Consider the following 16,516-nt stretch of genomic DNA (forward strand, 5'->3'; position numbering starts at 1 on the left):
GCTTAATCAAGGTTTAGGAAGGTAATGGTATATTTGCATAACTATTTTCTTATTTCTTTAATATTTTGAACTTAAAAACACTTTCATTGTTGTTATTCTTTTAGAAATTATTTCTAGCTTTTTTCTTTATACCTTTTTTTGATCAAGATTCTTTCCTCACATTTCTAAAATGTCATTCAAATAATATAGACAGAACTAGAGAGGAAGAAAAAAAGACATTATAGTGAAGGATGCCAGAAATATTGAACCATAATTTAATGATCATTATTGCAATTTAAGAAAACTTTAATACCACTCAAAATGAAGTCAAGGACATTCTATTTGACACTAAAAGGGAATTATCTCCCCCCCCCCCCAAAACCAAACCCAAACAAACTGGGTTTCAAAGAAAATCTTTACAGTAGGCTATTGAAGTTCCTTTACTAATTTCTTTAATTTCTTAGATACTCATAGATCCAAAGATCTATGCTATAAAAAGATACTTAAATCCAAAGATATTCTAGCTCCTTCTAAAATCCAACTGCTAAAAAAGCTTCTAAAAGGATTAAAAACTGATCAGAGAACTCTTTAAAGATAAAATTCAACACCCCCCCTCAAACAAAACAAAACAAAACAAAAAAACTGGACAATAGCAGAGAAATTTAGAATGTGTTAAGAAATATTAGTTTTATTTTAACCAGTTTTCACAGCTGAATATTTATTCTATAAAAACTTTACAGATTGTACAGTTTATATATAGTTCAACTACTGAACAAAAAAAGTAGGTCCCACAGATGCAAAAATACTGTACCAATCCAAGGTAAAGGCAGATTTACACACTGTACAGCTCTCCACAAGGAAGGGGAGGTGGTCAGTTCCAAGTACAAACTTCAAAACTGTACAAAAATAAGATTTGATTTTATTTCATTCTTCATACATTCAATACGTTGCAAGCACAGATGCCCAACTAATAATAGGCATCTGTAGTCAGGAATCAGTAACCACTCCTGAAAGGAATGCAAAATATGTCTATTTACACAGGGCACTCTTGTACACCATACTGTATACAGTATATAGTGTATACATAAAAAGCATTACATGTCTAATATAAGGTAGTTTTTTGAAAGGAGTTTCTGTATTTAATAGTGTGCCAAAAGAATTTTAACTTATTAAATAAAATATATTCTAAGTGAACCTAGAAATTACACTTTATGAACATAAAATGGTGTTTTTTTTGTTTTTGTTTTTGGTGTAATACATCAATTAAAACTGCAAATAGAAAAACAAAACTGTATATAAAGTAGTATTCTCACCCAGTAACAAGAAGCACTTATGTAGTTATTCTTCAAAAAAGTCAGGAAAAGTAATTACTTTTAAAACCCACTAAGACTAACTTATAACTTAGATATCCATACATAAGATATTCAGTGATTCACTAATACTGCAAAACAAGCTTTCTTCTAGAGACAGTGGTTTCTTCATGCTAACTGGGTAAGAATTGGACATGTCTTCAAAAAAGGGCTTACTGAGTATATATCCTGAGCACACATTTAGTTCTGGAGATATGTTCATCATTTAACTTCTCATTGGAGGGGTATAAACTAAAGCCGAAAACCTGTTTTGATTTACAAATTCCATCCTCTGAGGTAAATTTGCACCTTCTTGGAGACATTCAGCCAACATCTCTGATCTTACTTAGTGAGTGGGCAAATGAGGAGGGGAAGTATAAGGAGGTGGGGGGAGGCTGGCTCATACCCGTTTTGATGCTGTATTCTAGGAGAAAAAAAATGCGGAAAACAAACATTATTCTAGATTTTTCCTGCCACCCAGAAAACAACAAACACCATTCAATCCTTTCTTTGTTATACAGTACTAGCCCAAGACAACAAAAAATTAAGAGATTCAAAGAACTGTCTGGTGCTCAACATTTTAACTTTTCAGTTTGTGTGTGTACACTTATTTCATATAAAATAATTATATTGGGATAAAGGAGCTTTGTTTGCCCCTTTTTCTTTTAAAGGATACAGTACTTTAAAACACTCCTTGATGGTAAAAGCTTGACTTTTTCCAGTCTTATTTGCAAGCCTTTTTTTTTTTAAGCTATGAGTAAACTTGTTTCTGGATTTTAAATGAGTGATGGCATCTCAGAGCCACTGATGTCCCACTAAACACAGTTCCAGTGTCATTTTTGCCAATCAAAATTCATCAATTTTCCTTTGTAAGTATTTCAACATAGAGTCCATTCCTTGGGCAGAACCCCAGATTTTCTTCAAAACATCACATTCCTTTTCATTTGCTTGTTCTAAATCCACCTTCATGATACTCCGTACTAAAGCTTTGGATTCTTCAAGTACCTAGGTCAAAGAATAACATTCTATGAGTAATGGGCAACAACAAGTACATCACTGTTCAACTTCCTGAACTGACATGGACAAAATATGACAAAATACTAAGTAATAAAAAGAAGGAAGATCATCTGGTCACCAAAGTACCTAGAAAATTCCTCATAATGTATGCAGACAAATGTCAAAACAGAATATTTCATATTTTTATATTACAACTAATTTTAAGATAGCTATCAAACTATGAAAAAACAGTTTTAGGTTCCCAGTATGATTCTGATTATATTGCCACTATACATTGAATACAAATCTCAAATATAATGCTATGGTTGTTCTTGGCTGAAAGAAAACCTTGTAAATTCTGAATAGCATCACTTATGTCCAGCTCACTGAATAATGTATCATGAAATTAAGTGTCCTAATCCTTTGAACTAATTTTGTACTAATCACTTCAAGTGATGAAAACTCCGAATATGTGTTGACTGAGTGTCTCCTAAATCAAAACACTTTCATGGTCTTTAGAAATAGGATGGATTTTCATTTGTCTTAAGAAGGGGTATTGATAATTCAATTTTTTTTCAGTGATTATATGATACAAATGTCTAGACGTAGGGAAAAATAATTTTATTTTGCTTTTTGGTTATAACTCATTTTAAAGTTAAAAGAATGAATGAGTGTGATTTAGCATAATTTGAAATTTTATAAGAAGATCAACTGTAAGAAACAGAAACAGAAAATTTTGAATTATGAGTGTTTGTGCAACATTCTTATACTTGAAGATAGTTTAGGGCATTCTCATTTGGGAAAATGATTTTAAAATAATAGATGTGACAATAACTTATATACAAAGGTATCAACTATTGGATACTTTAGAGTTTGAGTCAAATAGTAAACTGCTAACAAAGATTAGATATTATTACAGATTCTGTTGCTTATTCATTTTATACTTTATTTCTTCATCTGGAAAATGAGTCAATTTTTAAAAAATTCTTCAAACCAGAAATATATCTATGAGGATTCGTGAGAAAAGCTTTTTTTTTTTTTTTTTTAATTGTCCCTATGCTGGTTTCCATTTTCACAACAAATTTTAAGGTTCCTGCCTCTTCCTCAAATGACAAGAGGAAATTTTATACTGAAATTAGGACAGAAATACTAATTAGAACAAAAGACTAGAAGGTGTCAGTTCTTGGTTGACTTCTATTCTAGTTTTAAATTTGAATGCAAGTGTTGTTTTGTTTAATTACTTTAAAGCACTTCAATATGAATATAATTTTCATGGACACAGATCACTACCCTTTTAAGAATTAACAGATGGTCTTTGAGAATTGCTGTGACCAAAAAATTAATAATCTTGCAGTCACCAGTTGAGAGAATAACTTTTGGCAACCAGACTCATAATATATATATATAAGGCATCAATGGGTGAGATTTGTAATAGAAAAGTGCTATATATAAAAAAAAGTAAAAATGATGGCATATTTATTGAAAGTACTCCTTCCCTTGTTTAGAAAACCTAGTGTTTGGAACTGTTAATTAATTCAAGTTTTTGAAATAGGGTTCTCAGCTCTTTTAAGGAACATGCCTTAAGTCCTAAGAATAAAATATCATATGTAAGAAAACAAACTTACAACTGAATTACATGTGACAAGTTCCTTAATTCGAACCATTACTTCCTGTGTGAATGTCCCCGGCCAAAACACTTGAGAGACCAGTCCTTTGGCACAAGCCTCTTGCGCAGTCAACTTCCTTCCACTGAATAACATTTCATTTGCCTAAGGGAAAGAAAAGTTAGGTCTGATATGAAATGAAATGGAGGACTGGATGGGAATGATTCAAACTAAAATATACACCCCTCAGAAAATCCAAACCAAAGATGAATTTTAAGAAAATGTTTGCCCTTTATATAAATTCTTGGGGTGACATTTTCTAGCATCTGATCCAAATAGCCATTACGAGAATTACTTTACCAAGTACAAAACCAAATCATTTATAAAACAAGTAATGAATAAACAGTTGAAATACATTAAATTAATGATCTAGTATATAAAAAAGTTTCTTCTGACAAGAAATAATACTTTTAACTAGGCAATGTTTCAAAAATTGATTTGCTTTTCATTTGAAAACTTGGCACATTTCATTAAGATCACAGTTAATGAAAAGTGTGACTATTTTCAGAACTAAAAGAAGCTGTTTCTCTTTCTTCTAATTACACAGCTCAGAGGATCTCCTCTTTTGTTGCAAGGTATCACCACAAGTATGTGGTTGTGGTAGTGTTCTTCTCAATGAACTGATCACAATCTCTAAATCTACAAAATGTGAACAGCAAAATGTTACGTTTAAATTTTTTCTGAACCATTTAAATAAAGAACAAAGCAAATACCTATCTTCAAAGTCCCTTTTGAATTGATCTCTCATCACAGGTGACATTAAAGAATAACTCAATAAAATGGAACCTGTTAGCTAAATATATAAAAAATCAAGGTAACAAACCCTTTAACCTAACATAAAAACAAAAGACCACCTAAAAACCAGATGATTTATTTTATATTTAGTAGGTTTTCTGTTGTTGTTGTTCTATGGTTAACACTATACTGCATCTAATGCTAAGTTTCTGAAATAATGTTTGGTGAACTGGACAAAAGTTTTCTTTGGATAACTGGTTTCCTTTGAAATCTTAGGCTTATATATTGGAAAGTATTAAACTGACAAGGAATCCATAGGCTTTACCACAGAGCAAAGGGGGACCAGATGAAAAAAAAAAAATGTTAAAAATTAGCAGCTGAAACTTTTAAAAACATGATTATCAGGACCTTAAATGAGCAAATTTCCTATAAAAAAGATTCATTGTTTTTATGAAAAGTGCCAAGTGTTTTCCTTAGTTATTCTATTGCTAAGTATGACATATATATATATATATATATATATAATTTACAACTGAAATATTTTCTTGAATTTGGATCGCAGAAAAGATGGACTCATGGATGGCTACATGGAAGGAGATTACGAGTACACCAAAACAATTTTTAAGTAAGTTTTCTCCCACATGGCAACACTATAATATATTGTTGCATTCATATTGTGTAATTTGGCCTGTACTTGCTTCCGTGGTACATTATAGCAGTTAAAAACAATTTAGTAATTACAATAATCCGTGATATCTGAAAAAAGAAGATAGCAGGCTCCAAGTACCTTTAGCTTAGTCTACTGCAAACGCTTATTAATATGTTCTTCCTGATTCAAGTTTACAAACTCAAGACATGCATTTATACACCCCCCCACCATATCTTTTAATCACATAATAACAGCATAATAATTCAGACTTCTCTAGTATGAAGGAAATGGGGGGAAGGGTAGCAAATCATTTTACAGGAATTGTCCAGATCACAAGGGCCCTGTGGCCCTAACCTATAATGTGGAAAGGATAATTATATTCTCCACACAATTGCTTGATATTTTTCAAAATGGACCATGCTAATACTCTCTTGCATATGCAGCACTGGTTTACTCTCACATCTAGGACAAACACCCTACCACTGGACCTTTAATGCTATTCCTAACATGGAAACAACTAAGTTTTCCAGATTTTGTTAGTCCCCTCCATATTGGCCTTTCTTGCTATGACAATTCCCATTTTATCAGCTAGACCCAATGGCACTTCAATTCTACCTCTAAGGAACCCAAATTTCCTTCAAGGCTCAGCGTAAGCACTACTTTCTATAAGAAGCCTTTCCCGAGTCCTAAAAGTTGCTACTTTCTCCTCTTCTCCAGTTACAATATATGTTCCTTGAGGAAAAGAGATGTTTTATTCTTTTTGTTGTATATTTAGTGGACAAGCACACTACTTGACTAACAGTAATGGTAGCTACAAGTCTGAATACATCAATGGATACATGAATTTATTGATGAATATTCTTTTCTAAGAATACTTGAGAACTTATCTTAAGTTCTTATACTTAAGGAACTTATCTGTTCCTGTGAGATTGTGTCCATGCACTCCTAGAGTATCTTTTGAGGACAACCTAAACTAATCAGCTAGAAACTTTCATCTTTTTATTTTATGTAAATGCCAGTGCTGCATTTGGACTGTCCATCTGATAATAGTCTACACTTCCTACATGAGCACTCTATCTCCTTTATGGAATATAATTTATTTCTTATTTTTTATTAACACCTTTTACCTACAGTCCATTGGAAATATGCTGGAACCTACTGGTTTCCTACTATATGCATCTCTATTGCCCTAAAAGGTCACCAAAGAATCCTAAGACTTTCAATCACAAATCATTTAAAAACAAAAATCTGTTGCTATTTTCCATTTATTTTGTTTTAAGTCTATGTATTATCAAACCATTCTCTTCAGAGGCACCATACATCTCACTGAAATAGCCTTATAAAGCTGTGGAGCTCAAGGTAATTAGGATCATGTCATCTCCAAATAGGACAATTTTGTGAGAGAGAGTGGGCCAGGGGGTAGATAAATAGGTGAGGGATGCTTTATTGTGTCTAGAAAAATCTTCAATTTAGACCTAATGTAAGGCATCCTGCATGAGAATTGATGAACAAATTAGGTGAGCATGAATTTACCTTAAAGGCTTCTTTGAGAGTTGCCTTTGCGGCCTCATATCCAAAATATATAGAGAATTAATTCAAATTTATAAAAAATCAAGCCATTCTCCAATTGATAAATGGTCAAAGGATATGAACAGACAATTCCCAGATGAAGAAATTGAAACTATTTCTAGTCATATGAAAAGATGTTCCAAGTCATTATTAATCAGAGAAATGCAAATTAAGACAACTCTAAGATACCACTACACACCTGTCAGATTGGCTAAGATGACAGGAAAAATAATGATGATTGTTGGAGGGATGTGGGAAAACTGGGACATTGATGCATTGTTGGTGGAGTTGTGAGCAGATCCAACCATTCTGGAAAGTAGTTTGGAACTATGCTCAAAAGTTATCAAATTGTGCATACCCTTTGATCCAGCAGTGTTACTACTGGGCTTATATCCCAAAGAGATATTAAAGAAGGGAAAGGGACCTGTATGTGCACGAATGTTTGTGGCAGCCCTGTTTGTAGTGGCTAGAAGCTGGAAACTGAGTGGATGCCCATCAGTTGGAGAATGACTGAATAAATTGTGGTATATGAATATTATGGAATATTACTGTTCTGTAAGAAATGACCAACAGGATGATTTCAGAAGGCCTGGAGAGACTTCCATGAACTGATGCTGAGTGAAATGAGCAGGACCAGGAGATCATTATATATTTCAACAACAATACTATATGATGACCAGTTCTGATGGACCTGGCCATCCTCAGCAAGGAGATCAACCAAATCCTTTCCAATGGAGCAGTAATGAACTGAACCAGCTACGCCCAGAGAAAGAACTCTGGGAGATGACTAACAACCATTACATTGAGTTCCCAATCCCTATATTTATGCCCACCTGCATTTTTGATTTCCTTCACAAGTTAATTGTACAATATTTCAGAGTCTGATTCTTTTTGTACAGCAAAATAACATATTGGTCATATATACTTATTGTGTATCTAATTTATATTTTAATATATTTAACATCTACTGGTCATCCTGCCATCTGGGGGAGGGGGTGGGGGGTAAGAGGTGAAAAATTGGAACAAGAGGTTTGGCAATTATTAATGCTGTAAAGTTACCCATGCATATAACCTGTAAATAAAAGGTTATTAAATTAAAAAAAAAAAAAAGAGTTGCCTTTGCGAAGGAATTTTTATAGGGATTCTGAAATATATCTGATAGTCTTTCCTCTTTACTAGATCTTCATCTAGATAACACTTGGAAACTGGGTATCTATCAGCAAATGCTTTCTCCTGAGCCCTGTTTAGACTATTCTATTAGTGATTTCATAAGTTCCCTTATCATCCTATCATCTCTATGTAGTAGTTGATCCTTCTTTTGTTTATTTATATTACCCAAATTTCTCCCAAAATGCCCTCTCAGAAAATCAGCTCATATAACAAATAACAAAACTGATCAATAAAATCTGAAAATAAGTGCACTATTCTACATCTGTAAAGAAGCAAAGAGGAAGCAGGGGATATTAGCCTATATTTCTTTTTTGAAGCCAGACTTGTTCTTGAAAATTTCCTTTTATTTTAAATTATCTTTCCACTTAGGCTATAGTCACTGGTTTATTGGGATTACTTTCTATACTTATTTCATTTTGCATCATCTCCATGTAAATGTTTAAATGTTACTCTATATGTACCATATTCATCGTTTCTTATAGCATATGAATATTCCTTTGTATTCATGGATGGCATTTTGTTTATATGCTATTAATGCCCCAGTACATAGTAGGTGCTTAATAAATGCTAGCATAGTTTGACTGATTGAATCCTGTATGATTTTATCATAACTGACTCAATGGAGGAAGTTTTTTAAGGCTGTTTTGTTTAGTTAAGATTTATAATAAAAAACAGTAAAATAGTCTTTGCTTTATCAACAACTATAAAGATATTATGACAGTGTTACTGTCTTTCAGTGTAAAAAACAACAAAAATATATTTGTGGAAGTTAATGCAAGGATATCTATGATAATTCTAATGAATTTTTTTTCCCTTCAACAAATGACAAAAATTAGAAATATAGGTCAGTAACTTGATTTTTTTCTCAAAAAAGTTTTTGAGCCCTATGAGTTTCCTTCTTGTTGATTGCTACCTGAAATACTGAGAAAATTTTTTTCAAATACTTTCAATATTGTGGTTCTCTTCCCCTCCAATACTCTCTCTCTCACTTAGGCTCAGCTGCTCTTCACAAATTCTTCCTAAGAATCAATACAAGTTCTTCACATAGTATATCAGGGACAAAAATTTAAAGAACAAATTGAGTGGCTTCCTAATGAATGATGAAATGTTATAGAAAAGAAAATTTATTTAATTGTTACTTTATTCATTCTTCTCTCAATGTCATTCATTAAGGAATGTTTCTGAAATGACGTGGCTCAGTTGGATCCCACAACAGAATATTTTTGCTTCTACTAATTTTCAGTGTTTTATAAGGCAATATAACTTAGTCTTCTATGTTGCTTGTCCCCAGAAGTAAATTTTCCAGTTGACTAAATGGATCTCTAGGCTTTTTGGTCTACTAATTGTTATATAACTATTTTTTAAAAGGCTAAAGTTCTGTAGAAAAAGTGATTGAAGCCAGTAACTTGATGGTTGATTTGAATAGGTTTAGATGGAAGTTGTTAGTAATTATCCTTCATAACAACTACATTTCAGTTAATCTTTGATTATAACCCAAGCTAGAATTAGATGAAGATTTGCTTGTACACATCAGACTCTCATTCATAATTAGCTTCATGTCTATTATGATAATTTCACAGCACTGTGTGTATGTAAGTCCCTCCTCGCTCCCCCGGAAGAATTTAAAAAAAAAAAAATTTACTTATGTGATCTAAATAGAATATAGGCTTTGGGAGACTCTCTTAAACTTGACACATATTTAACAATATATCGTTAGCTTCTCATGTAAAATTTAGAGTACGCAGAGACAAGTTAAAATATATGAACAATATTGAAAACCTGAGTATGTGCATCACTTGTCGAGAAATTTATGATCAACCAATATGAACATGTAAACATACAAGAAGGAGGAAAAAAAGCACTTTTTAAAAGTTTTGAATGTTCATTTTAGTTTTTTTTTTTAAATGTGTAATTTAAAATGGTAGTAAAACCGAATTTCCTTGCTAGTCTCTGCTTTAAACTTATTCTTGTTCTCTTTTGAGTAGCTTTTGTTTCACTGACATTCTTTTCTACTCCCATTTTCCTTATGACAAATGTCTAGTCAAGCAAGACAAATCAAAATAATCACTATGTCTGAAAATAAATTTTATTCATTTCACTTTTTTTGATCATTGTCTCTTAGCTAAAGAGGTAGGAGTGTATTTCATACTTGGTCTTCTTTCTGCAATCACAACTAGTCACACTACAATGATCAGAATTCTGAAGTTGTGTGAAATCTTTTTTTAAACTTTATTCTAGTCCTTGTGTAAATTATTCAGATTCTGTTCACTTTGTTCTGCTTCAGTTCAAAGAAATTTTGCTATAAATTTGCTATAAATTGCTATAAATGTTGCTATAAATATTTTTGTATGTCATTTATTTTTATAAATGGTTTTGTGACATTTTATTTATAATTCTAAACTGCTTACTAGAAGAGCTTGACCAAATTCCTAATTTCTCAAAGTCAATCTGCCCAATTTTCCATTTCCATCAGTGTGAAAATTGAAAAGACCAACATATAAATAAAATACACTTTATTTTGTTTTATTGATCAGATTAATCCTCAGGAAATTGAGTTCTGTTATTCGGTGGCTTTCAAACATTATAAAATTCACAAGACTTTATAATATGCTGGAATAGATTTTGAGAGCAGCCACACTACAGAGGAGAAGAATAAAATTATGTGGAGGGGACTGAAGGAAATAAAATGAAATTTAATGGTGATAACTATCAAATTATGTAATTGGGTTCAAGAAAAACAACTATCTAGGAATCAAATGGAAGAGATCTGGTTAAAATGTGGTTCGTGTGAGAAAGTCCTAAATGTTTTAATGGACTGCAGTTCATTCAGTAGTGAGAAAAAAATCAATTCAAAAAATGTTTCTCAAATTAGAAGACAAAAAAGTTTAACTTGTTCATTAGTCTGATATAAGAAATGCAACAGTACTAACTAAAAAGTGAACTAAAAATCTTGCAAAAGTTTCCCTCTTCTCTCCACTTACATGGTAGCCATGTTTTCAAAGCTATCAGCACTTCTTGAAAGGAAAAAAAAAAAGACTTACTGATTTGGATCCGTTTCCAACTTCTACCTCCCTCCAACCTATTTTTAAGACACAACTGACAAAACAATTTTTCTTAAAGTAAGTGATGACATCTTTACTCCTCTACTACTCATGAAGTTTCAGTATATCCCCATTAATTACCTCAAGGTTAAATAAGACACTATTCAGTTTACTATCGGCTAATCTCAGATATCTCCAGCCCTTCTCATCACGTACTCAATGCTAGCAGCCAAACTTGCCTATTGTTATTTCTTCAATTTTGCATTCCACATGTCATTTCTTTAAGACTCTCTTCCCTATTTGAATGCCCTCCCTTCTTAGGTGCTCTGCGGCTCTTATGAATCTCACCTATATGAAGGTAAGCTCAGATTTGTGATACCTATAATCAATAAACATTTATTATGTACTTACTATGTGTCAAAGAGTTATATGTACTATATAATAAGTTCTGCAGATACAAGACAGTCCTTGATTTCAGAAAGCTTAATAATAAAATAGGGAAGATAACATGCAAACAAATATATACAAAGAAAATAACATACAGGATTAATAATAAATAATGAACAGAGAAAGTACCAAAACTGGAAGACAAGAATAGATTTCCTGTAGAAGTTTGAACTTAATGAAAGCTGAGATAATTAGTAATTTGAAACAAAAGACAGAGAATGTGCCCAGAGCTAAGATGAAGTGCAATGTATATGACATGGAATTAAGACATAAGATGTGGAAAAGTAGGAGGGGACGTAGGCTATGAAGGGCTTTAAATGACAATGGGAGGAGGCCGCTGGAGTTACATTGGGTGTGAGGGTCAAAGAGTATGAGTGCTCATAACATAATTCAGAATGTGCAATAGGAAAATCACTTTATTGCCTGAATGTAGAATGGTGTGATGAAAGCAGATCTACCAACAAGCTACTGCAATGGTCTAGCTTGAGGGCATGAACTCAAAAGATGAGAATATCAGAAGAGAAAAGGAGGTCTATTCAAGAGATACTGTAAAGGTGAGAACAACAGATCTTGGCAATACCTCAAAAGGAAGAATAAGGGAATTTCAGAATTCTTGAACATAAAGGGAGCTTATTTATGAATGACAGGCAAGATTGTGGCTATAAACATCTGTTTGTGTGAATAAAACAAAACACACACATAAATAAATAAATAAAATGAGTAGATTAATGAATTGGGTGGTTGGGATATTTGTTGAATATTTCTCAATGAGAAAAATGTACAACAAATGACTCAGTTATCTGAAATGACTGGGGTTTGCGGAGGGTGATGTTATGGTACACAAATTAATATTTTTTAATGTAACCAGGATGGACACCTTTCTGAAGGTGTCCTAGTAAGTCTTTAAACTATCCTAAATAAACAAAAGATATGAATTAAAGTTATTTTTTAAGGATATCCTAACTATCCTTAATAAGAAATTAAACTATAAAAAGAATACCTAGAATACCCTTTTCTCAAGAATTCAGTCATCAATATGAGTGATTTTCTGCCATAATAAAGTATATGTTATACATTAAAATAATGAATATCTTCAAACAAGAGCTCTTGTGATCAGTATTTTTTTCTGCAGCCCCCCTCAGGGTGTTCTATTTATGCTAGACATTCTAGCTCTATTGTTGACCAGTGTTTTTCTTTCTTTTTTAAATCTTATCTTTTGGGAAGTTATATGACCAATGTAACCTCTAAATGGAAATAAAGTAACTCAAGTTCTAAAAACCCCACACTGTTTTGTCAGTCTTTTTTATGTAAAACTGATTCAACAAGTGATATTGTTATGCAAACCATAGTACCAATACGGGGTCAGGCAAGCAAAGGAATGAAGAAATGTTCAATCAATTTTTCCATTATTTATGAAAAAAACCAAAAAACAAACAAACAACCCCCAAAACCCAGAAACAAAACAAAAAACAAAAAAAACCCCTCAAAACCTAATAGTGAACACAAAATGGATTTCTAAACAGCTCAAATAAAACTCATAGATTATATTTTAATTAGTTTACCAGGCCGAACATTCTCTGCATAATGCATAATACAATAAAGATACTCACAGATGCCAGTCCCATTATCTTCGGGAACATAAGTGATGAACATCCATCTGGACTCTGCCCAAATGTAGTATATGGTGTTTGAAACCAAGCTTTTTCATTAGCCCAAACTACATCACAAAGAGGCAATATGGATGCTCCAAGTCCAATGGCAGGGCCATTTACTGCTACAATGATGGGCTTCTTAAACTGTATAAAGGTATTTACAAAGTTTCTTAAGGGAGTGGGGGGACGGGAAGGAGAGAGAGGGGAAAAAAAAAGAAAAAAAGATTATTCAGTGTTTTGTCTTTAGAAACAAAAGCCTACTATAATGATAATTAATTTTATGAATAGAGTAATAGAAATTATTATCTTTCATTAAAAAAATTTTTAAGGTACAGCACTATTTAATGTTTGTTAAAATGCTTACAATACTATAAAGTACAATATAAAATAAAACTTGTGACAGCAAAACAAAAATGACGACAATGATATTCAGTGGCAGTCTTTCTATTTGTGGAATCTAGGGCAAAGGGAGATTGAATACTTACTCCCATAACCCTAAGTGCAAATTCAACAGACTTTACATTGGAAATATGAAGGTGAATAAAGTTGAAGCATATTATGTATTAATTTGGACTTTAAAAAATGTGGTAAGAAATATTTCTTTAGGGTCCATGTGTTTAGCATAGTTACATTTCTAGATATGATAGTATACAGACTATAAAAACTCAAGACATTCTTAAAAAGGTAACAACAAAGTCACAGACCATACTTAAGCCAACACCAAATCATTGTATGATACAGATTGTACTAAACAGTGCAGTATAAAGTGGCATAATAAAGGCTATAGTAATTGAATTGAAGCCAGAAGTCAATAAACACTTCATGGAAGAGTTAGGATTTAAAATAAAGTTGTTGTTCAGTTGAGTACAACTCTTCTTGAAGCTGTGAACCACAGAATGTTAATAATATCCATGGAATTTTCTTGGCAAAGAAACTTTCCTGGAATGAGGAAAAAGCTTGCCTCAGATCACATATCTAATGTCTAAGGCTAAATTTGAACTCGGGGGTTTACTGACTCCAGGCCCAGTGCTCTATATCTAACTAGATTCAACTAGCTGCCTTTAAACCTTACCAGCTATTGATTTTTTCTCTCTTTTATGGGTTGGGTACTGAGAATCAATGAGGCAGCAGTCCTTTTCTAATTTGGAAATAGAGATATGTCACCCTCAAAATAGGTTTGCATAGGGAAAAGAAAAAAATCACTTTTCTTTTGTTTGTTTCTTTAACTACCAGGAATGTAAAACTAACCATTCAAAGCTCTAGTTAGCCTCAACTCAAAATATATGATCTTTCCACAGCTCAACTTTAGTCCTGAAACAAAGATACTATGAACTTGGTATTTTCAAATTTTACTTTCTAAATTAAATTTTCAGCCATCTTTTATTATTTTTTTAAGGGGAAGGGGGATAGGAAGGGGTGATTTACTTCAATCAACATAAACGTGTAGAATTTTATCTCTTGATACATCATGACCAATTTATGCCCTTTATTGTCCATAAATTCGATTTTCAAACTTGGGTTGGAGATTATATAATAATGCAGATGAACAGAAGTTAGGTAAAACTGCAAGGACCTGGTAGTCATTTAGTGAGTTGGTTTTCTTTGTATGATCTAGCAGTAGGATAGAGAAAAGTACATATATCCCAAATAAAGAAGATTCCTTTTCAGCCCAATTTAGTTCTGTATTAAATTATAAAACAGTGCTTTTTACACTGGATTCTATAACTAGGCAGAAGCACTCAAATTAAGATACAGAAATAAACTACATAAGGATTCTAAGAAAAAACAAAGGGAGAGAAGCATTCTCTGAATTTTATTATCTCACAATTCTCTCAGGTTTCAACTGCTTCTTTTCAATGCAATCCCACAGTTGCCTCAGCCAGCCTTAGGTTTTACTTCCACCTCAGTTATTCAGGACCTTTTTATGCAATGAGACTAAACTCACTTAAATTGTGAGTCTGCAATAAGAATTCCTAAATGAGAGGGCCTCAGGCATTGTTTGAAAGAACACATTATATAAAGAATCAGACAATCTTTTAAACAGACTCTTGAGATAAGTGTAGACAACCTTCATTAAGCTACCTCTGTTCTGAAACCTCTTGAGGATTATGGGTCAATGACACACAGAAATAAATTCCCTATGCTCTGTTACTGAGCACTCTTGAGGCAGCAACTGCCAAAATTGTAGACTATATAAGATAAGGTCATATCAAAATTAGTACTGCAATTTAAAAGCATCAGATAAATCTTCAGACAATGATTAGAATAGGGTTTTTCTTCTTTTATCCATAAGGAAGGAATCAAAAAGATTGCTACTTTGCTTTTGTGAGATATCTGAATTTTAATATGATAAAGTAATTTCTTGGAATTGAGTTGTATTTTCTTATCAAAAACAACCATATAGTTTCTGGGCAGATTATAGGTAATTTCAATCTACCAAGATCAAATATCAAACAAGTGGTTATTTTTGAAAAAATGACTAAACACTAGTAGAAATACCTGCTTTCTTTTTAGAGTCAGAAAATCCAACTGCTCAACCACATCCATGTGTGTTCTTAAGATTGCACAAATAAATATAGCGGTCAAAGAAATCCAATTAGTTTAACATAAACTAATCATGTCAAAATAGTCTGGCAGTAGGAGGTTGCTGCTGGATGCAAGACGACTTGGGAAGTGGGAACCTGGTACTTAAGTTTTTTTACTATTCCTCTCAATAGGAAGGATATGAGATTGATGTCAATTGAATGAGAACATAATCAAAACTACTGCTTTCATGCTCAGAAGATACACTTTTAGAGGATACAGAACCTTTCATCAAGTCTCTGAAGCTTGAATATATGCAAGCTCAAATTAGGCAAAAGGCAGTACACCTAACATTAATTCACTGATTCTAAGGTATTTCATCTGCACAAAAACCCCTCCAAATTAATGACAATTCCTCTAATACTTCCTAAGACTTAAAAAATAAACGCAAGGCTCAAACTGTCACAGATTTTTAAAAGCCCTTGACTATGTAATTTTAAATTTTAAAATTTAATATTTCATAGCTTTTATTCCAAAAAAATTTTAAATGATTTAAAAAGATACAGATACTGCCTTTAACTATTCAAGAAATATGTACTCATATTAAAATCTAATGTTAGCCTATGAAAGTAAACAAAATAGCAGAGCATAGCAGTCCTCCTTAGGTGTTTATAATCCAACATTATACTATAAAATTAATTTAAATGCAAATGAACAAGCTGAAAGGTCAAGTGAGTCTAGC

The 16,516-nt window shown here is 32.4% G+C and overlaps 1 protein-coding gene across 5 annotated transcripts in view; it reads right to left on the reverse strand.

Moving 5' to 3' along the window:
* Positions 1 to 2,036: 2,036 nt before the first annotated feature.
* CDYL (chromodomain Y like) overlaps positions 2,037 to 16,516 on the reverse strand; it is a 156,826-nt gene continuing 142,346 nt past the window's right edge. For all 5 annotated transcript variants that reach the window (XM_031946915.1, XM_031946916.1, XM_031946914.1 and 2 more), the window contains 3 exons: positions 13,210 to 13,420; positions 3,950 to 4,093; positions 2,037 to 2,333 (listed from right to left, as the gene is read on the reverse strand). In XM_031946915.1, the coding sequence (XP_031802775.1) occupies positions 2,175 to 2,333; positions 3,950 to 4,093; positions 13,210 to 13,420 (514 nt within the window). In that variant the 3' untranslated portion in view covers positions 2,037 to 2,174. The remainder of the gene's footprint in view (positions 2,334 to 3,949; positions 4,094 to 13,209; positions 13,421 to 16,516) is intronic.

The sequence above is a fragment of the Sarcophilus harrisii genome, chromosome 1 (assembly GCF_902635505.1).
Source record: "Sarcophilus harrisii chromosome 1, mSarHar1.11, whole genome shotgun sequence".
NCBI classification, from domain to species: Eukaryota; Metazoa; Chordata; class Mammalia; order Dasyuromorphia; family Dasyuridae; genus Sarcophilus; species Sarcophilus harrisii.